Below are 22,306 nucleotides of genomic sequence, written 5' to 3' on the forward strand. Positions count from 1 at the left end.
AGAGTTGCTGTGGGAACCAAATCTATGGCAGGATACTCTTGCTCTTCTAAAATATTTCCAGCTCATGGTTACAGGATTCTTCAAATATATGTTTTCTTGCAAGTATAAGTTATCTGAACCTAAAGTCCTGAATAAAAGGTAAAGCTTTAAGTACGCAAGTTGTTTCTGGCACATAAGGGTTTTTTATTATTATTATGTATAGCTGCTTCTGATCTATCAGCTCAGGACTGTGATGGGACAGCTGGCAAGTGAAATAATGTGTATTGTTAGATGAGTTGACCTCGGAAAGTACAGACTATAGTTGCTTATTTGTCTGTATATTATTCTTGCCCTAACTACAAGGTTGGAGCCTGTGTAGATCCTTTTATCTTGACAGACTTGGACTGCTGCAGCCCAGCCCCCTAGGATATTAGATGTTACATGTGGGTCTATGCATGGAGGCAAGTTCAGAGGTCTGCTTTTTGAGATTATAAATTCTTTTCCCACCCAAGTGGAACAAATTATGCCTATTGTTGCCGTCTGTGTCTTGTCTGACTGACATCAAATGTACAAGCAGAGAACAGGACCGAAACATGTGGGGCAAAGTGGGGATAACACTACCCTAATGATTTCCTAATTGTTTTCTGGAGCAATGACTTCAGTTAGAGGCATGGGCGTAGCCAAGGGAAGGCTGGGGGGCAGCTGCCCCCCCAATCAATTAAAAAAAACAGCTGAGGTTCTGCCCCCCTAACAAAAGGCCTGCCCCCTCAACAAAAATCCTGGCAACACCCATGGTTAGAGGAGAAATGTATGAATTCTAAATTTTTTTTAATCAGTCTTATGTTTCACCCACACAGTAACTGTGTTAAGACAAAGTAAAAGTACTACTAACATGCTGTAGTTATCCCTTGGTTTTCAAGATTCACTGAAATTGATAGCCAATCACAAAACAAATCCACTTCAAAGAGTTTATTTTGTGGAATTCTTCTCATATAAAACTAAAGTCTACATAATTAAACAGTTTTACAAATTCTTTGATTTAAAGTTGGTGACCAGTTTTAAAAAGCACAAGATCACACTGTATAGTACTCATTCTTTCCACAATTTTAGGATATGGCTATTAGCCAAGATGGCTCAGTATAAAAAAAAAGTGCAACTCACCAAGTATAATTAATACCGTTAAGTTACATTCTTGAGTACACTTTTAATTATCAGTTCTCAAACTGATAAAACTAAGCAGCACACACAGTGAATGAAGTCCCCACTGATTGAATTTTTAAGGCAACACTGTACTTATGTACTTCTGGCATTAATTGAGTTGCAACTGGATGTCTTCACCTGATTCAAGTACAGTTCTAAAAATACCTCTGGCAAAAAAAACTTCGTTTTTTTAAGCGTGAGCTGGAAGTAAATAAAAAGTACTGAAGGTACAAGTTAAAATGTTAGAAGCAACTGCCAACATGCAGAAACATACATATTTTAAAGCTTTGGAATAAACACAACTTAACTCTTTTTTTAAACTGAACTCAAGAAGTTTTCTGGTTAGAAATTTAGAATAGTGAAACATCTAGACAAGGTAAAACAAACACTTCTAGAAATAGAAAACACACAACATTCTAACATGTCTAGAAATAGATAACATATAATTCAAACAAACTCCAACTTGAAACAACTTTTGCCAGTAAGGCTACATAATTGTCAAGTGCGTTTTTATATATGTGTGTATGTAATCTCTCTCTTTTAAACGCAATAGATGAAGCACTTCAGGTCAGTGTCATTAATCAAACGGATTTGAGTACAGCTCTGCTTCTTCTAAAATGATGTGCCCTTTTCTCCTACAAAGGTGGCAAGGGGGAGGGAGAAAGAAAAGAGAAATTAGAGCACAATTATACTTTCCATAAAGTTCTTTTTTCCCTCACACCCCCACCAGTGAAAAAAAGAGGGGGAAGAATTTTTATTAATTAATTTGATTAATTAGATTTGAACTGATTTTATAATGAATTGATTTTAGAATGCCGTATTATTTTACTGTTGTTAGCCGCTCTGAGCCCGGCTTATGCTGAAATGGGAGGGCGGGATATAAATAAATAATAATTATTATTTATTATTATCATCATCATCATTATTATATTTATTATTATTATTATTATTATTAATTTTTATTATTATTATTATCTGGTGGCGTTTATGTTGATTTCCCCTAAATAGCTTTCCTCCATATCAAAAAGGAAGCTTTTTATATTTATTTAAAGGAAGCTTTTTTTATTTATTTAAAGGAAACTATCTTTTTGCTTGCTTGCTTGCTTGCTAAATGGAGAAATCGGTGGGAAGAGGGCTTGTGGGGGGGCTTCTGTGGGGGGAAAGATTCAGCTGGCTGCCTTATGCTGAAATGGGAGATTGGGTACTATGTGAGAATGATGCATAGGGCATTTTTCAGTAAGCAGTGCAAGCAAATGTGTGTCTACTCACAAGCAAGCCCTACTTAATTCAATGAGGCTTACTCCCAGAAAGTAGAAGAAAGTTTAGTTAACCTAAGGGGCTTATGCATGCACAGAATCCATTTTAAAGCCCTCCACCACCGCCCCTCAGCTGCTGCAGGGAACCACGGCACACCCTCCTCCCGCCACCACCATGGGGAGTAGAGTCAGGACCCTCTGCTGCTGGGGGAAGTGTGGTACACCCTCTGCAACTACGGAGAGACACTCTGCCACCGCAGTGAGGCGTGGCAAGGCTCTCTGCTGCTGCAGGGAAGTGCGGTGCACCCTCCACAACCACAGGCAGGTACGATGGAACGTTCTGCCACTGTGGGAAGCCCCAGCAAGGCCTTCTGCCACCGCAGATATATATTGTGATATATAGAGATATTTACCTGGTGATATATTATGATGTTGAAAACCATTTATTGCCCAGCCCTACCATCACTTAAACAGTTGTATTTAGTAAGAACATTTCAATGCCAAATTAAAATGCAGCAATAAGGCTTATGAAGGCAGGTGCTTATTTGTAGTTGTCACTGTCAAGTCTGCAGTCAGAACACGCAATTATCCTGATTTCTTTAGGCCCCAAACAGGAGCAGCAGTAAGCTTTAAAAGTTGGCTTCAACTTACTTTTGCCCAGAATAGCTCTATCAAAATTAATTATCATGACCAATTTAGATACATTAATTTAAATGGGTCTACTCCGAATGCAGGGACGCAGGTGGCGCTGTGGGTTAAAGCCTCAGCGCCTAGGACTTGCCGATCAGAAGGTCGGCGGTTCGAATCCCTGCGGCGGGGTGCGCTCCCGCTGCTCGGTCCCAGCGCCTGCCAACCTAGCAGTTCGAAAGCACCTCCGGGTGCAAGTAGATAAATAGGGACCGCTTACCAGCGGGAAGGTAAACGGCGTTTCCGTGTGCGGTTCTGGCTCTGGCCAGAGCAGCGATGTCACGCTGGCCACGTAACCCGGAAGTGTCTGCGGACAGCGCTGGCCCCTGGCCTCTTAAGTGAGATGGGCGCACAACCCCAGAGTCTGTCAAGACTGGCCCGTACGGGCAGGGGTACCTTTACCTTTACCTTTACTCCGAATGCAAGTTAGTTGACCCAACGCTTCAACAAATTAATAAAATTCAAGTGATTAAGAGTTGCTGCCCTAACGATGTGATCTCTAGTAGTCTGCAATCATTTTCATACCTTAAGATAGTCCTCCTGAGTTACAATATTGTTCCTCAATCTGTTGTCTGGGTTACATAGACATGACACTACCGTCTGTATGCTTCGGTCCACAGATTTCTAAAGTAATTACATTTTATTAGTTTATTTTCAATACAGTATGTACACCATAGGTAAAAACAAATAAAGTTGTCTGTACCAAGACCTTTGCTGCAAAGGTTGGTATTGCCAAAATCAGATCTTTATTGTTTTCGTAACCTTTCTAGTAGCCACTTTGGAAGACACCACAGCACTAACACAAAATGAAAGTTTTATTAAAACCATTCCTTCTCTTTAAAAAAATACCCTTCACCTACAGTGAGGATTTCCTAGCGTTAAATAAATTATGTCCCAAATAGCAGTCTTGAAAATAGTCTTGTTTGATTAGGTAGATCCTACCAACAATAACATTATCAAAATCAACTTTTGCTTGATTGCTGCATTCTAGAACTAGCAACTAGGGAAAGACAGAGAAGAGAACAAAAAATAACTTACAACCCCAATGTATCATTTGCTTAGGGGTACAGGGGGTTTGGACAGAATGAACACAGTTTTTACTATGATTAAAAGTTACATAAATATAATGATTGATCTGGAATTCTATGGACAAAATTCCAATACAACTCCAAATTCAGAGGTAACAAAATAGTAGCATACTGCTGACCTGTGAATATTTACACAAACTAAGTACATACACCATCCAGGAGACAGATATGAAGTACACATTCCCCACCTCTATGGGACTCATCCTCCACTTAAAAGGTTGTTCAGACATGCAAACATAGAACTTCAAAATGGCAAATATATATACAGTGGTACCTCGGGTTACAGACGCTTCAGGTCACAGACTCTGCTAACCCAGAAATACCACCTCGGGTTAAGAACTTTGCTTCAGGATGAGAACAGAAATCATGCTCTGCCGGCGCGGTGGCATCAGGAGGCCCCATTAGCTAAAGTGGTGCTTCAGGTTAAGAACAGTTTCAGCTTAAGAACGGACTTCTGGAACAAATTAAGTTCTTAACCCAAGGTACCACTGTGTATATATATATAGAGAGAGAGAGAGAGAGAAAGAAAGAAACCATGCTGGAGTCTAAGGTTTCTCCGGAATAGAACATTCTACTCTGCAGAATACTACTGTAGCCTCCTGCCCATTTGAGGCATTTAATCATCTTGTGTAATAAGAAACAAGTAGATTCTGGTCTGGCCAAGGACCTCCAACAGCAGAAATACGAATCCCATGCTAACGAATTTAGGCCACATTGCTTTAATTATCATTGCCATGCTACTTTCTCCAGCAATGGGCTCACGCATAGGAGGATGCTAAAATGTAAAGGCCAAGCATAGGCCAAGATGCTGAATGAAGCAAGACAGCAGCCTTTTCTCATTTAACTCAAGTATTTCTATTCACCTTTGGCCACAAAATACTTCAGGAACAGAGAGAAGCAATTCACCCACCCACCCTTTTCATACTCTGCATTTCCTCATCTCTCGTTTCCCTTTGGGGATGTTGAAAGAAATCATGGGTACCTTTTGTGGACTGTTTCCACAGGACTGTGCAGTCTCGGCCATAGAACACTCTGCCTGTTCTGCGCCTACCTCCAAATCACCACCATAATTCATGGTATAAGCCTATGTAAAATACGAAGTATAAGAGTTAATATAAATTGATACTGTCTATTCCAGGTGCAGAACAAATGGAAGTATTATAGGCAAGCTATTATATGAAATCGTGACGTTTTGCTCCCACACCAGTTAAAAGCTCAAATGGTTGGATGGGCCATCCAGTAATTATAATACAACGCACTGCTATGCACAGCACACCTACCCTACCAGCCTCAGCATCTCCTGGAACCCGTCCCCAATCTACAGCTATCACTCACAGAGCCACTCTGGACCTTCCACCTCTACTTCTCTATGGTGCTTGTTGTAAATATTGAGGGTGGCAAGATAATTTATGAGGTGCTGGACAGTCACTTTATTATGCATCCTTAACACACCTCAAAGTAAGCTCTCTTGTTAGTTAGAATAGGATAATTAAATAGGAATGTGGCAGCTATCAGAAAGGTCTGTCCTTATTCTTAAAATAGCTATAACCTTAGGCTGGCATAGGAGCAACCATAGAACCAGTAGTCCCCATGTCAGTGAAGATAAACAAACCAATCCCACAGGTTTTGATAGCATAGTATTTATTCATTTTTATTTTTAAACTCTTAACATGGATTGAACTGTATCTTTGTTAACACTGAAGCGTATAACATGGAAGAATAACATAAAATTAAAACAAAACAATAAAAACTCACATAAATGGTTCTGAATATCTTAACAAAGTTATGTTGAAGTATATATACAAAAAATATTACAGATATGAAATAATGTATAGTAATGGGTATCTGCATAGATTTGTGACCATAAGTAAAAAGTATTTTCATAGAACGATAATTGCAGAGTTGGAGGGGATCACAAGGGTCACCTAGTCCAACACCTGCAATGCAGGAATTTCATACCCAACTCCCTCAACCATTCCTCATAAGGCTTGGTTTCCATACACTTGATTATCTTGGTCGTCTCCTTCTGCACGTTCCATCCATCTTGTCACTATCCTTCCTAAATTGTGGTGCCCAGAACTGGACACAGTACTCCAGGTGTGGTCTGACCAAGGCATAATAGAGCAGGAGTATTACGCGTATACAGGAATTTATAGGAAGAGGGGAAGGAGGGAGTAGGGGAGGAAAAAATTCAAATATGTGCTTCATGCATGCCTGATAGATTTTTCTTGAAATGTCTAGTGTAAAGGATGGGATCTAAAATTTAACTCTTAATCTTAACATGTGCCAGATGTACAACTTCAGCACTCTGCTGAAAAACAGACTGGGAACCTTTTTCAGCACTCACTTCCACTGTAGAAAAATCCTTCCATTTTTAATGAGACACTATTGTGGCAGTACTTCAGTATCTGAATTATTTTTTGTCAATTTAGCTTAATCATTCAAGCTTAAATACATGGTGTGACCCTCTTACCGGAGGCACAATATAGTTTCTGGGTTCTCCAGGTGGCCATTGTGGTGGAACCTTAAGAAAGAAATAAGATGTTTCAATATGCAGCAGCCTTTAGCAGTAGACAGTTCAACAAGTTTATTTATTTCAAAAAAATTTTTTACCTCAAAGTGTTTTTTTTAAATGTCAGTCCTAAGATTCACAATAATGCTATGTGTGAGCAGAAATCTGAATGTATTTTCACCAAGTTTATGAAGATCTGTTGCATCAGGATTTGCACAAGCTGGATAGGTAAAGGTAAAGGTACCCCTGCCCGTACGGGCCAGTCTTGACAGACTCTGGGGTTGTGCGCCCATCTCACTTAAGAGGCCAGGGGCCAGCGCTGTCCGGAGACACTTCCGGGTCACGTGGCCAGCGTGACATTGCTGCTCTGGCCAGAGCCAGAGCCAGAGCCGCACACGGAAACGCCGTTTACCTTCCCGCTGGTAAGCGGTCCCTATTTATCTACTTGCACCCGGAGGTGCTTTCGAACTGCTAGGTTGGCAGGCGCTGGGACCGAGCAGCGGGAGCGCACCCCGCCGCAGGGATTCGAACCGCCGACCTTTCGATCGGCAAGCCCTAGGCGCTGAGGCTTTTACCCACAGCGCCACCTGCGTCCCCAAGCTGGATACAGTACTATAAACAGAATACATGATCTCTTCAAAGGGGCAAGAGGAGGAGAGAGAAGCAAGCAAGCCATCTCAGTGACAGAACTGGACAAGGATAGGGCACCAAGGGTGGTATCCAACTAAGTAATCCCACTGGCGCAAGGACTTTTGCCTTTGTAGCAGGACATGCCTCACTGCAGCCAACATTTTATTCTTTTTAATGTGGATACTGCCCTTTTATTGTAAGTATTGTCAGGATTATTTACAATAGACTGAAAAAAGGTCCTATGCTTAAAGCAGCTCAGTGACCACAAAGGTAAATTCAATCAAATATCCATTCCAATATACTACCACCACATCACTCAAGACTACTTCCATTTTGGTAACTGTTCTTATAGCAAATCTTATTAACGAATCTAAATCATTTTATAGCCATTTATGCACAAATCCAAATCAATTTGAACAATCTGCCAGACATATTTAAACTAAGTATTCATCTAAAAGTAAAGAGATCAGGCTTAATCAAGCTTGGCTTTCACATTTCAGTAGTAGAATTGAAATGTATTTCAACACAAACCTGATAGTTGTAAGCAGGCTGAAACCCTACAGGTACCTGTTGTTGAATTAATAAAGCTGGTGACCCATAAGGATATGCCTGAAAGTTAAAAAAAACCTATTGTTAGGCAAAAGTATATTCTTACAAGGCAACTATCATGGGCAAAGTGCCAGGTTAGCTAGTAAATGTATGGTGTGGTGTATACCCAATAGCAGACAATGACTTGTTAACCATGGCACAGCCTCATGCATCCTCTTCATCTTCATGCATAGAGACAGGAGACAGTATACTTCTTAATACCAGTTGTTGGGAATCATGAGTAACTTGAGTGCTATTGTCTTTGACCAGATCCAGCAGAGCTCTTCTTAAGTTATTTAAAACTTCCTATTTCTTGCTGCATCCAAACTTGGCAAATATTTTCCTCAAATCACAAGTTCTTTAAAAAAAAAAAAACAAGAAGAAGCCAGGAAGCTTTAAATATCCACCCCCACATGTAAAGGGGAGGAGGATGTGAGCCTGAGGTTACTGCTGGTTCGTTTATGTTTAAACCAAATATATATCTCCACAGGTCTAAGATAAGTTTAGTTAAACCAGATTTGAAGTGGAAAGGACCTGCAAACATAACTGTATCTGAAGCTCTAATAGCAAGACACCACACAAAACGGCTGCTGTCTTGAGCGAACTGACTAGTTAAGAGGAACATATGAGTTATGACAAATTCAAAGCTGCATTTAATTTAGTAGAAAGCTTTGTTTCAAAAGGTAAAAAGGTTGTTGTACAGCTATTTACTGTACAAAGAGTCCCACCCCATATGAAATAATTCTTTTCGAGAATCCCACCTTCCCTGATAGACAACTTAGAAGATTTACATGCTTCTGGAAAGATGTAAATATGGAAGATTAGCAGTTTTGGGTTTAGATTAACAGTTTATGTCATATGGGAGGCACAAACTACATGAATATTCTGTGTCAAGAGAATGAAGCCTTTACCCCACATGCATTTTATGTTTGCCAGTTCTCATGTAATTTTTCAGAAGTATTTTAATCAGGGCATTCAGCCGGAACAAACTGGAACTGAGTTCCGGCACCTCTGTAGCGTTGCTGTTCCCTGTCACAGTGCTCGGTACTGTGCTATAGAGGCACCATGGCACTTGGAGCTGTGTGATGTAGGCAGCAGCATTTTATATTATTTTGCCACGGTGAGCGGGCGACAAGAGTTATCCTCCCACGTGAAGACAACTTTAGTTGGTTGCTCCCCCTGCCCCTAACAAAAGGTTCCGGCACCTCTTTTTCTAGAAAAAACGCCCTGATTTAAATAGCTAAATGTAACCCATTCCAAGCCTTTGCAATAGACAAGGAAGCAAGGAGTAATGGTTACAACGTATAACCCTTATTCTTGCAGTACTGCTTAAGTCACATTTGTCCACCCTCTATGCAGAAAACATTGAATCTTTAAATTCAATTTTTTAGTAATCCAAAATATAAAATAGCTGTGGAGTGGTGTTCACTTGTATTAAGGCCCTACTTTAGAAAATGTTACCTGAACATATTGTGTGACAGGACTCATCACAGCTGGAGGCTGCAAATATGCTTCCTGGTTGCTCCAAACGCTGTGGAACTGAGGTGTGGGCGAATTAATAAGCACTGGTCTCGGTGGCACATGATAGGCACCTTGGAAGACAAGGGAAGCATTGAGAACTTTCATATACAGTAACGCCACCTACGTGGGGGTTACGTTCTGGGCATAGCGCCTAAAGCCAAAATCAAGTAGTCAAAACACATTGGGTACAATGGTAGGTGCGTTTGCCGAAGTTTCTTTTCTTGGGTGCCCACCCCCTTTTCAATTGTGTGTGTTTTTTTAATTGCCAAGCATGTAAAGCTGAATGCGCACAAGTTAAATGTCCCTAAGTTGCAAGTGTATTGTATTTTAAAATAAAAGTTTAGGCTTCTTTATCCTGAAGGAATTGTACAGCTGGTACTGTAATATTTTTCCAGTTCCACAGAAGTCACAGACAGTACTAGCAGATATGCCACTGAACTGCATCATGCACAAGAGTTACTCTTGTGAATGTATGTTCACCAAGTAGTAAATCTCACTGTCTTCAATGAGGCTTACTCCCTGGTTAGTGTGTTTAGGATTGCATGCACAAGAGGCAGTCAAACACACACCCTATATGAATTGGGTGCGGCACTAGGATAACATATAGCTGTCTCTCCACTGGACATATTAAGAGAAAGGAACTGCCAGCTTAGGAGAGTTTTGCAGTGTTGGCAGTCCCTCCCTGCTTTGCCCAAACAGGAAGCTATCACTGAAGGTTCTCCTGCTGATGGAAAGCTCTGAAACAGTGTTTTAGGACAGGTCGCCAGTGAAGATCTTCTGGATTCAAAACTCCATGGATGCTTGGGCCTTTCAGCTATGTCCACCTGAAGAGTCTAGCAATAAGCCAGAAAACACCCATGAAAATCACATTTCGCCTTGGCTAGCACAAGCAAGCAGAGCTTGGGACATCTCTGCAGGTCTTCCCTGCTGTTCCCTGGGAAGAATTACAAATGCTCTGTAAAAATATTTGGTTTTATCAGCAAAACAACACACTATGGTGTTTGGTACATTAAGTTTGGTACTACAAAGTTTCACCTGATACAGTTGAACACGTTTAATGATACTCACATAGGTTTGGGTGTTTTCTTATTGCAGGTCCTAGTTTGAGTTTCTTCCCATGGAAGTTGATTTGTGACTGAAAAAAGAGTTATGTGAGAGTTTGATCCCTACATTTTCTTAATTGGATTAAACATTGCAGACTATGGAACATACAAACGCCACAAGCCTCTGCAACTGCTTTCATGGTATGTCATTCTAATTAGTACTTTCTCTATTTTAATTTATTTTTTCTAGAAGTGTTAACTGACAAATTGGAAGCAGCAAATATATTCTGTAAAATAAGCAAAAAGGCAGAACAGTACAAAAAAAAATTTCCACACTGGTAGTGTACTGATACACTAAACAGATTTCCACAGAAGAGTTTCTTTTTAAACTTATTTGGGCAAAGACCTTTGATGTAGCTTGATCTGGTGAAGCAGCTACAGAAGCTTACTCATTTCTTTAACGAATAAAGTCAGTTATTCAGGAGTGATGTACACTTATCAATAAATCATTATTTTTCAATAGCAGTTTAAAACCTGCAAGCAATGTCTGATAATGCAACCATTTCTACAGAGGCTAAGAACCTATGTGTAAACAAATTATAATCACAAGTATAGCAGACTGAACACAACACAAGAAGATAGAGAGCTATCTGCTAGATGAACATTTGGAATGAGAAGAAGCAGTCTTTCTACCCAAACAGTCTTGAAAACAGTCAATTTGCATCCCACCTGAAACCAAGACTAGCCACTCTAATCCAATGTTCTCTTTACAAGTTGAACCCCTTACTGATTCCATGCCAAACCAGAACTGAACCCTTGGATATTGAAGATAATTCTCACATATAAGACATCCCAAATGACAACTTACTTCTACTATTTTCTGTACATCGACATTGTCCAAAAATGACACGAATCCATATCTGCAAAGGTAAGTCAAAATTAGCTACAGTAGTGTAACCTTTCAGCATTAGTAACACCATTTAAACTGAACCTCATACACTAGAAGAAAAACATCAAGGCAAGTACAATCCCAAGCCAAACAAGATGAAGAATGGGTGACGGCAGTTATGTTCCTGAAAGTTGGGGGTGGAGAGACACCACTAATTTCTCTAATTTGATTGTCACTTTCTTGTAATCCTCAAAGTCAAGGACAAGTGGATTTATTGATAGCCACATTGCTTCTTAATAAATTTCATTTATTTTGAAGATTTATATCCCACCCTTTGGCTGCAAGATCCCACAAAGTGGCTTACAATATTGATTAAACACATATGTATTATTTTATTTGTTGCATTTATATCCCACTCTTCATCAAATTGTCAGAGGGAAAAATAAAATACTTTAACAGATATAAAATACACAGCAGCATCAAATGTAAAACAAGAACAGTATTCTACAGGAGGCGACTACTTTAAACTCATACCTAATCTCTTCCGAAGGCCTGAAAACATATTTAGCAGGATAAAAATCAAAACACTATTACAATAAAATACAAAGACACGAGTTAAAAATCAGAGACACTAAACCATTTACAGTGTTCATGGCTGGGATTTACCAATTCACAGCTCACACAGATCTACGATGTACTGATATCTCTAATAGCAACTGATACTTCCTGTGCTTATCTTACCCCATCCACATTTACCCTAGCAGCTAATAGGCTAATTTGGTATGACTGACACCTTATTAATGGTCACACTGTTATCAAGGCAATCTACTCACCCCTTGGACACACCAGTTCTGTCGGTGATTATTTTCACTTCTTTAACAGTGCCATATCGTGCAAAGAAGCTCCGAATTTCTGTCTCATCCATCTAGAAGTACATTGCACCATATGAACAAAGGCACAGTGAAAATCAGTGCAGTATCATGAATCTAGCAAGTATGGCTTCTAAATTGTTTTAAAAGTGTTTGCAGCAAAATAATTAACTCTCAGCAGTTTATGATCCTGCAGCAACAATAAAATATGGTTGCTTAACAAAGTGCTAGAAGCTGAATGGAGCCAATATGCCTATTCTATGGGCTAGCAATATGCTGACTGACAGTGTTCAAAACTCCCATTGTTCTAGGCGCATTTTGCGACAGGAAATTTCATTAGCGCGAGCAGTTTATGAGCTCTGGGCACAGTACTGTGCCTAAGATTTCAGATTAAAACTGCAGAGTGGGAGGAAAGGAGGACCTTTTTCTGCCTCCCCACTTCCATCTGCTTTCTGAAGACTGGAGAAGACCCTCTTAAGAATATTAGGGGGTGGGCAGGGGAAGGACTAGACCATGTGAAAAATGAACATAATATTTTAGCTGCAGTTCATTCATTTTCAGCTTTGTATTCTTCTTATTAAAAAAAACCACACCTAGACATTCCTGTGTTGTGCCTGTAACCTAGGTTTTTGCCATTTTGCTCCTAGATTCCATCTCAGTTTCTAACACTGCCTACTGAGGATATTTTAAAACTTAAACAAGACTTAAAATAGCTAGCTTTAGTCAGCAGCATAAGAACAGAAGGTAATGGGGGAAAGGCATGTATGAGTGAGAGAACTGGAATTATCCTTAGTATGATCACTGAGGGAGGCTGAAAAGTACTGAGTCTCAATGTAAGAAGGCAGCACACTGCTTAAAAGTTCTCATTGGGTTTCTGAGGCTTACTGCATATATTTTATTCAATGCATCCTGAGCACGAGATATTTCTCCAAGAGAAAATAAGGTTGTAAAAATCATTTCTAAAGGCTGTGCAGTTTTTTCAACACCAAATTAGAGATATTTTGACTAAAGTAGTAATGCTACTAGCTCTCCAGCTGCATTTGAAGATCTTGTGATTACAATGTGTCAAACATTTGCTCCTACTCTGGACAGCCACTGATTATTTTTTTATTGTGGCAAGATGAAAATTCTTAAGTCTGAGTAATGTATTTAAAAGCAGCACTAGTGATAATACCTCCACATAAAGCAACCAAATAGGGGACCTTAAGTAATATCCGGGCTAGAGTAATTTTTCAGTGCAATCCTATGCATATCTAATCAGAATTAAGTCCCCCTAAGTTTTGGACTTGTTGGACTTAAGTTCCCATAAAAGCTTATTGTGCCTTTATTGTGCATATACTCATCTGCCCCAAGTCCTCAAGACAGATCAATGCACCAATTTTAACAAATCTTAATAAGCTCAAAATAAAAAGAATACATACCCGAATGTCAATTCCACCCACAAAAATGGTATTTGGCATGATTTTCCCTTCAGGCAGAACATAGCCTTGGCTTGTTGCAGGCAACTGAGCATTTTCTTCTCGGGTAATGTTTTGGGAGTCTTGATTTGCAGCAGACTATGAACAAATTTTATATACCATTTTATAAGAATTTTCACACTTGTTTATTAGACATTTTCTGCTCTATGTGGATAAAACTAACATGCAGAACAGAATACCAATTGCATTTTTCTAGCTAACATCAGGATTCTTTTTACCTTCCCTTGAAGTTTGTCTGCAACATGACTGTTTTAGAATGTTGCGTTGGAAAATTTTAAGTACCGTACTGCACAGAGAAAAACATTGGTCCTACTGTAGATTCATTACAGTCTCCAAGCAACACATGCCTATACAACACATGTATAATAAAAATATTTTAAACTCTTTAAAATCTTAAGGCCTCGATTTAAGAATTAAACAGAATATTCGAGCGATTCCGTAGTTCTGTGGGGTCTTTACAAGATCAAAGCTACCTGTACCTACCCAGTTGCAGAGATGCCCTGTGGGTTGCTGGTGCAAGTGTTGCACCCCCTTGCTGGACTGGGCAGCTGGGGTGGGCCGCCACATTGGTATGGGCAGCTGCCCTGCTGCTTCCTCCCCAGCTTGTCCCACCCCACCCCGGAGGCCTGGACACTGAGAAGCAGCTGAAGCCCCTCGAGGGAGAGAGGGGGAACAAGCAGGAGACATTTTCATTGGGCAAGAGATGGCTCGGGCTGCAAAGCAATCGCCAGGATGCTTAGGAGCCTTGCGAGCTGCTTGGGATCCCAAACCCTTGAAATAAAAGTGCACGCTCCCTACACCCTCCCCGCCCCCCGATCTCGCATTGGCAGCTTGCACCGAGGCTGCACAGACTGAAGAAGCCCCTTCTCGCAGTTTCCTCCACGCCGCTACCTCCTAGTTGACAAGCGTTAAGTAACCACGAGACATGTTTCCTCCAAGAAAGAAACGAACCACAGCGAACAGGTGCCCCGCACCCCGATATTACTGCCAACCGATGCTCATTATTAGACACATCACGTTAGCCGCGACCCCAAATTAAGACCGTTCTTCAGTCGCAAAGCGGCAGGGCCTGGCGCGCGTGCGCAGCACGAACGCAGCGGCGGTGCCCGCCATTCCTGCGCGCTTGGAGCCGCTCGCTTCGCACTCCACACACACACACACACACACACACACACATAACACGCGTGCTCAAATTCAGCGTTAGCTGATCCGTTGGAGAGGACTATTCTCTTCCAGTTCCAGACACCCAACAAAAGGGGGGGAACCCGTTTTGCGGGAGGGGCAGCGCCTTCAAATAAAGTTTTTTTTTTAAAAAATCGCCGCGCGACAAAATGGTGCCCTTTTCCCCTCACCGCCTTCCCTCCTCGCGCTCTACGGAGGCCTTTCCGACGGCTTTTCACGAAGCCTTTCGAGGCCCGCTTCTGTTCCCGTCCCCCACGGCAGGCCTCGACCCCTCAATAGGTGCGGAGGAGGAAGAGCCGCCTTCGCCCCAAGCCGCTATTTCGAGGCCGAGTCGAGCCGGCCTCTCCTCCCCTCACGAAAAGCGCACCTCGTCACGCGCGCCGCTAGATTCCGAAAGGGAAGACGAATGGACCCCGTTCCCCCTTCCTTCCATGGATGGGGGGGGGAACCTCTTCCCCCCCCCCCCGGCTCCATCCCCCGACTTAGCCCTCGCGGTTCTCTGAAAAGCCATTCTTTTTACCGACGAAGTAAAAACGTGGCTGCCCCTGAAGAACTTGGAACACCACTTTTTTTTACTTAACTTACCATCTTCTAGGGCAAACCTTTGAACTCGTCGAAATGGGAAACAAAGGCTTTCTCTCTTTCCCCCCCCCTTAAATAATAAATAAATAAAAACACCCCACCACCACAACCAAATCCACAAATTTCCCCTCCCCTCCCTTTAAAACATGTCAGCAGCTGCTCCAGAAAGCGCCCCTAGAGAGAGACCCCGCCCACGGCTCTTCGCCACACCCAAAAGGGGCCAAGGCGGGACTTGGTCCTAATAATTTGCTCACTCCCCCCCCCCTCAATTTTGAACGCTTATTCGGTTTATTTTTTAACCCGAGAGAGGCTGCCATATAGCGTTGTCACGTAGGAAGAGCGTTTCAAAGATATATATAAAAAAGACACGCCACCTCTGTTTTACTTCCTACCTTCCCCCCCGCACTGAGGTAAAACTTTAAAAGGGATGGGGTTTTTTTATTCGTTGGGGAGTGGGCGCGTGCCGCCGACCCCCATTTTACTTCACCGTTCAGGACCGTCCTAGGTAAAAAATAAAAAAAATTAAGAGACCTTCAGTCGACTTTCACGTCAGCGGCTTAAAAGCGCCATTGTGAAAAGCGCTTTTTTAAACCGACACTGACCCTCGTGAGGTTACAGGAAAGGAGGTGGTTGCGCATCTATTAATCTGGATCTGAATTAAAAACGTGTTTTCGTGTAAAAAATAATAATGAAATGCTTAGATGACCTACCTTTTCTTATACATAGCAACTGCCCTTCTGCATAGTCACTGTAGTTTGGTGCTTTTTTTTTTTTTTGGTAGTCTTAACACCTTAGTGGCCTTAAATTAGGTGTGTGGTAGAAAGTAATAGCTTTGGGCCTGCAGTCCTCCCAGGTTTAAAAAGTCGCATTGAATTCAGTAGGGCCTACTTCTAAGTAGACATGCATAGGATTGTGCTGTTAGTTACTAGCAAAGGGGCCATTGGCTGGACTTGTGGGTTCTGTGAGAAACGTGTGGTGCAATATTGGGGCCTAAGAATCCACCAGTTGGCCACACTCAAAAGTGCAGTGAAAGACAGGAGGAAGGTGTTCAAAATGGCTGTCGCCTTATTAAAAAAAATAAAAAATAGTGTGATCATACAGCAACCATTCATAATGCCCGTTAACCATGTAATTTTGTGCTCCGCAATTTTGCACTAGGTTTAGATTGATAAAAGGGTTGTTGAGATGCTAAGTGCAAAACAGTGGGATGGAACCGCACCTCCTTTTTTGAAGTATTTCTTTTTAAATAACACCTTAACTGTGTCCTCAATAAAAATTTGGCTAGAAAAATAACTTATTTTGGTCAGCTGTAGGTTCTCTGCAGGGAAAGGATTTTTGTCGCAGGTGGGTGGGTGTGTGGAGCAGTAGGAGCTGTCTCGGGAGAGGAATATTTCCCCCCAGAATAGATTGCATTCATTGTAGTGTAGTAAGTGAAGTTTGCTCTATTTTAAGCATCCCTGAAACGAATTGTGTTGTAGATATGACAATAAAAATGTGTATTATAAGAATCATTATTTATTGATCTAAGAGTGGTACACATTGTGTTACAAATGATCAGCTCAGGATTGCAATAGATGAAAGTGGACAGAACAAAAAGATTTCAGGACTGAATATCAGGCATAATGTATATAATACACCAAAAGAAATTAAGAGAAAATCTCTCAAATTATCTTAATGAATGTGTCCTAGGCAGTATCAAAGAGCTGGCTACCTACCTACATCATGTGAACCCTGCAGCCAACATATGGCTGTACTGATTCCTTTATAAACACTGATGGATATGCTACAGGAGCTCATATCAATATGCTACCAATTAAGCAAGCTGGATCACAGAAGTCATGATATGAAACCTAGCACCAATCAATGGCAGCAGCACAGCCTTGTATCCAGTCCTGCACAAGAAAACTGACAAAGTCACAATGCATTCCACCAACTTGGATGACTTTAAAGAGGGTTAGAAACATGCATGGAGAATAATCTTTATCAATAGATACTAACTATGATGGCTATGTTCTCCCTCCGCTTTTGCAGGGAGTAAGCCTACGAATATTAGTTGCTGGGAATTGCAAGTTGGGAGAGTGATCTTGCACTCACATCTTGTTTGCAGGCTTCCTACCGGCATCTGGTTTGCCACTGGTGAGAACACGATGCTGGACTAAATGTGCCTTTGGCCTGAGCTATCAGGGCTGTTCCTATGTTCTTACTAAGCAAATATGATTTTATTTTTGTTTTTTGAAATGGCACTTACACACAGACACATATCTTTGAACATTATTGATTATGCATAGAAAAATATCAGTGAAGCTGTAAAGAAGTGTAGAAACCTAGCCCTGCAGATCAAGCTAAACACAGCAGTCAACCTAGAGAGATGTACGGTATGTTAGATGAAGGAAAGACAGCTGGTAAGTGGTGAACCAAGCCATTCCAGTAGGCAAAATTGATTTCTTCTGTGCAAGAGACAACCCCTGGTGCCAGTTCTGAGCAGGGACTGCCAGGCTGGGGTGTGATTAAGAATATACAGCACAATCCTATGCATGTTAATTCAGAATAAAGTCCCACTGTGTTCAATGGGGCATAGTTCCCATAGGAACAAAGCATGAAATGGCAACCTTTAAGAATTACACTGCCTTTCAGTTTATTTCCAAACACAGTGATCTTTATCGTTCCTATTTTAATTTGTGGAATTTTGAAAGGACTGTTTCAACTAGAAGTGAAGCAAGTCATATTACAAGTCATATTGTACCACCAATGATTTTATTGCACAGGTAAGAAGTTTCTTGCTCTTCACAGTCAGAAAATACTTTATTAATATTTTTAAGAAAGGAATGGCACCGTATGGCCTGTAGAAAAGATTGCTTGCTTTTAGGATAAATGACAATATGGGGAGGTATGACTTTTCTGTGATGATCTTCCTAAATGGAGTTACGAAAATTAAGAAAGTTGTTTCCCAAGTAACTTGGTAGAAAGAACAGCAGGGGCCTCAATGTTCTAAGGAAACATCTGGATTCAAAAGGAACAATTACCATTCTAGGTCTAACATATGTCTGGATTTTCCCAGCCTTTACTGGGATTTCAAAGGCAGAATTGATGTCTGGGGAGAATTTCTGAAAGGCGGTGCATTGTCCTGGATCTTAGGCAGTCAATCGAAAAAATGTGGGGGGGGGGGTTGCGTTTTTGTCTTTAAAAAATTCAACAACTTTTTGGGTGTCCTGTTTTTTACTTTTTGAAATATGGCAACCCTAAGTTAGGCTGTCAAGGAACAGTGACGTATCCTTTGTGATATCATTAACATGGTTTAAAAGTCAGCTAGTCAGAGAGGTGTGAAGTGAGAACAGACAGAGGTGTAATGTAATGAGGGGGTTCTTGATACAAGAGAATGTTGTAAAGAAAAGGAGACAAAATGAGAGGAAATATAAGATTTTGGAGAAAATTAAAGAATTGGAGAAGAAGTTAAGATTAAATCCGAAGTCACAGCCGACTCTGAGAGAAATCAAACTACATCAAGCACAATATTCTAAATTGATAAACCAGGAAATAGAGTGGAAGATTAAACTAATGAAACAAAAAACCTTTGAATCGGCAAATAAATGTGGGAAACTGCTAGCTTGGCAGTTGAAGAAGAGACAAAAACTAAACACAGTTACAAATTTAGAAATTGAAGGAAGAAACATACAGAACCCTGTGGAGATCAGAAAGTGCTTCCAGAGATACTTCAAAAGATTATACACCCAAGGGCCGCAAGACGAGGTCGAGATTAAACAATTTTTGGAAAAAAATGGACTAACAAAATTGTCACAAGAAAATAGATCAATCCTGAATTGCAAAATAACACGACAAGAGATTGAACAAGCCATTCAGAACATAAAGGTAAAGGTAAAGGTACCCCTGCCCGTACGGGCCAGTCTTGACAGACTCTGGGGTTGTGCGCCCATCTCACTTAAGAGGCCAGGGGCCAGCGCTGTCCGGAGACACTTCCGGGTCACGTGGCCAGCGTGACATCGCTGCTCTGGCGAGCCAGAGCCGCACACGGAAACGCCGTTTACCTTCCCGCTGGTAAGCGGTCCCTATTTATCTACTTGCACCCGGAGGTGCTTTCGAACTGCTAGGTTGGCAGGCGCTGGGACCGAGCAGCGGGAGCGCACCCCGCCGCAGGGATTCGAACCGCCGACCTTTCGATCGGCAAGCCCTAGGCGCTGAGGCTTTAACCCACAGCGCCACCTGCGTCCCTGACCTCCAAGTATTACAAGACATTAAAAGACTATCTGATACAACCACTGTTGGAGGTCAGCAATGAAATCATGGAGGGGAAGAGGGCGCCGGAATCGTGGAAAGAAGCTTTCATCACATTGATACCAAAATCGGAAGCTGAAAAGACACAACTTAAGAACTATCGTCCCATCTCCCTTCTAAATGTGGATTACAAAATATTCGCAGATGTTTTGGCAAGTAGACTCAAAAAAGTATTAAATGAAGTAATTCATAAAGACCAGGCAGGCTTTCTCCCAGGTAGACATTTGTTTGCTAACACAAGGAACATTATTGATATCTTGGAACTTCTGCAAACAGATATTAATACAAAAGCAGTGTTAATTTTTATAGACGCGGAGAAGGCCTTTGATAATATTTCTTGGAAATTTATGAAGGGAAATTTAAAAGAAATGGGAGTGGGACGGGGTTTTGAGAATGGGATTGATGCTATATATTCAGAACAAAAAGCTAAATTGATAGTTAACAATGTGGTTACAGAAGAGTTTAAAATTGAAAAAGGAACGCGACAAGGCTGTCCTATTTCCCCTCTGTAATTTATTTTGGTTCTGGAGGTGCTCTTGAACATGATTAGAGGGGACCGGTTGGTGGAAGGAATTCAGGTCGGAGCGAAACAATACAAACTTAAAGCTTTTGCAGATGACCTAGTTTTGACTCTGCAGGAGCCAGAATCTAGTACGAAAAGAGTGTTACAATTGATTCAAGACTTTGGTCGGGTGGCGGGATTCAAATTAAATAAACAGAAAACTAAAGTGCTGGGGAAAAATTTGACAGAGTCAGAACAGTTTCAGAGAGAGACAGAACTAACTGTGGTTAAAAAAGTAAAGTACCTAGGGGTAAACATAACAGCAAAAAATCTGAGTCTTTTTAAGGATAATTATGAAAAATGTTGGTCAGAAATTAAGAGAGACTTATAGTTGGACAAAATTGAAACTTTCTTTGTTAGGCCGAATTGCCGCTATCAAGATGAATGTATTGCCAAAAATGTTGTTTTTGTTTCAAACATTACAGATTGTGGACAAGACGGAGTGCTTCCGGAAGTGGCAGAGAGATATTTCTAAGTTTGTCTGGCAGGGCAAAAAGCCAAGAATCAAGTATAAGATATTAACTGATGCGAAAGAAAGAGGGGGCTTTGCCCTGCCAGACCTAAGGTTGTACTATGAGGCCACAGCTTTCTGCTGGCTAAAAGATTGGCTACTTCTCGAAGACACTGATGTATTGGATCTGGAAGGTTTTAACAATGCTTTTGGTTGGCATGCATATTTATGGTATGACAAAGTTAAGATCAATAAGGCCTTTAAGAACCATATTGTCAGAAAAGCAGTGTTTAATGTCTGGACAAAATACAAAGACTTACTGGAAAATAAAACTCCAAGGTGGCTTTCACCGCTGGAAGCCAAGGCCCGAAAAAGACCCAATATGGAGGCCAAATGGCCAAAATATTGGGAAATACTAGAAAAAGATGGAGACAATTGGAAATTGCAGAGTTTGGAGAAAATTAAGGACAAAGTGCGAGACTGGTTACATTACGCTCAGATTAACGAAGTTTTTAAAAATGACAAAAAGTTAGGGTTCCAGGTGGAGAGATCGAAATTGGAAACAGAACTGTTAGAACCTAAGACCAAGGTACTTTCAAGAATGTATAACTTGCTGTTAAAATGGAACACACAAGATGAAATGGTTAAATCGGCTATGATAAAGTGGGCATAGGATATTGGGCATAACATTATGTTTGAGGACTGGGAAAGGTTGTGGACCACTGGGTTGAACTTCACAGCATGTAATGCTTTGAAGGAAAATGTAATGAAAATGATATATAGATGGTACATGACCCCAGTTAAACTTGCCAAAATATACCATTTGTCTGAAAATAAATGTTGGAAATGTAAAGAAAATGAAGGAACATTCTTTCACCTCTGGTGGACTTGCCCTAGAGTGAAGGCTTTCTGGGAAATGATATATAATGAGCTGAAAAAGGTATTTAAGTATACCTTCACTAAGAAACCAGAGGCCTTCCTTTTGGGTATTGTCGACCAGAAGGTGTTAAAGAAGGATCGAACATTTTTTATGTATGCAACAACAGCAGCAAGGATACTTATTGCTAAGCATTGGAAAACCCAAGATCTACCCACACTGGAAGAGTGGCAGATGCAGCTGATACACTATATTGAACTAGCCGAGATGACTGGCAGAATCCGAGACCTGGGAGAAGAGAAGGTTGAAGAAGACTGGAAGAAATTTAAGACTTATTTAAAAAAGTATTGTAATTTGGTTGAATGTTAAGAAGGATGCTAAATCATAAATAAATTGACCACCATTAAATTAGATGGAATTAGGATGATAAGTAGATCGAGGAAAATATAAATCATTTGGAGAACAATTAGATTATGTTTAAGAGAATGGGACCTAAGAATTTAAATAAGATGATAATTTGCTGGTTAAAATTTTAAGACGATGTAAGTGGGAGCGGGAGATGTGAGGAAGTCCAAAGAGGTTTTGAAAATATGTTATGATATATGCTATATTGTTGACTATT

At 40.8% G+C, this 22,306-nt stretch overlaps 2 protein-coding genes across 5 annotated transcripts in view; one reads left to right on the forward strand and one right to left on the reverse strand.

Moving 5' to 3' along the window:
• Window positions 1-952: 952 nt before the first annotated feature.
• DAZL (deleted in azoospermia like) lies at window positions 953-15,668 on the reverse strand. 3 transcript variants are annotated; one of them, XM_079947432.1, is made up of 11 exons: window positions 15,093-15,275; window positions 13,684-13,818; window positions 12,227-12,318; window positions 11,373-11,424; window positions 10,530-10,596; window positions 9,402-9,532; window positions 7,884-7,961; window positions 6,684-6,734; window positions 5,193-5,294; window positions 3,648-3,746; window positions 953-1,814 (listed from the first exon to the last, which is right to left on the reverse strand). In XM_079947432.1, the coding sequence occupies exons 2-11, from the start codon at window positions 13,720-13,722 to the stop codon at window positions 1,761-1,763; spliced, it is 765 nt and encodes a 254-aa protein (XP_079803558.1). In that variant the 5' UTR covers window positions 13,723-13,818; window positions 15,093-15,275; the 3' UTR covers window positions 953-1,760. The 3 variants fall into 3 exon arrangements, with proteins under 3 accessions (XP_079803558.1, XP_079803559.1, XP_079803557.1); XM_079947433.1 differs by lacking the exon at window positions 15,093-15,275 and adding an exon at window positions 14,692-14,825; XM_079947431.1 differs by lacking the exon at window positions 15,093-15,275 and adding an exon at window positions 15,508-15,668 and having other exon boundaries at window positions 956-1,814.
• Window positions 15,669-17,940: 2,272 nt separating this feature from the next.
• Window positions 17,941-22,306, forward strand: part of PLCL2 (phospholipase C like 2) — a 153,840-nt gene continuing 149,474 nt past the window's right edge. The window contains exon 1 of one of the 2 annotated variants that reach the window (XM_079947189.1): window positions 17,941-18,845. The gene's annotated coding sequence lies outside the window, so the exon portion shown is untranslated. The remainder of the gene's footprint in view (window positions 18,846-22,306) is intronic. The other variant, XM_079947181.1, reaches the window with a different exon arrangement.

The sequence above is a fragment of the Podarcis cretensis genome (assembly GCF_951804945.1).
Source record: "Podarcis cretensis genome assembly, chromosome: 12".
Lineage (NCBI taxonomy): Eukaryota > Metazoa > Chordata > Lepidosauria > Squamata > Lacertidae > Podarcis > Podarcis cretensis.

Coding starts and splice junctions, on each gene's coding strand:
- DAZL (XM_079947431.1), bottom strand. Junction 5,295..6,683: donor GAAACTATATTGTGCCTCCG/GTAAGAGGGTCA, acceptor TATTTTACATAG/GCTTATACCATGAATTATGG. Junction 1,815..3,647: donor CTCAGGAGGACTATCTTAAG/GTATGAAAATGA, acceptor CCACCTTTGTAG/GAGAAAAGGGCACATCATTT.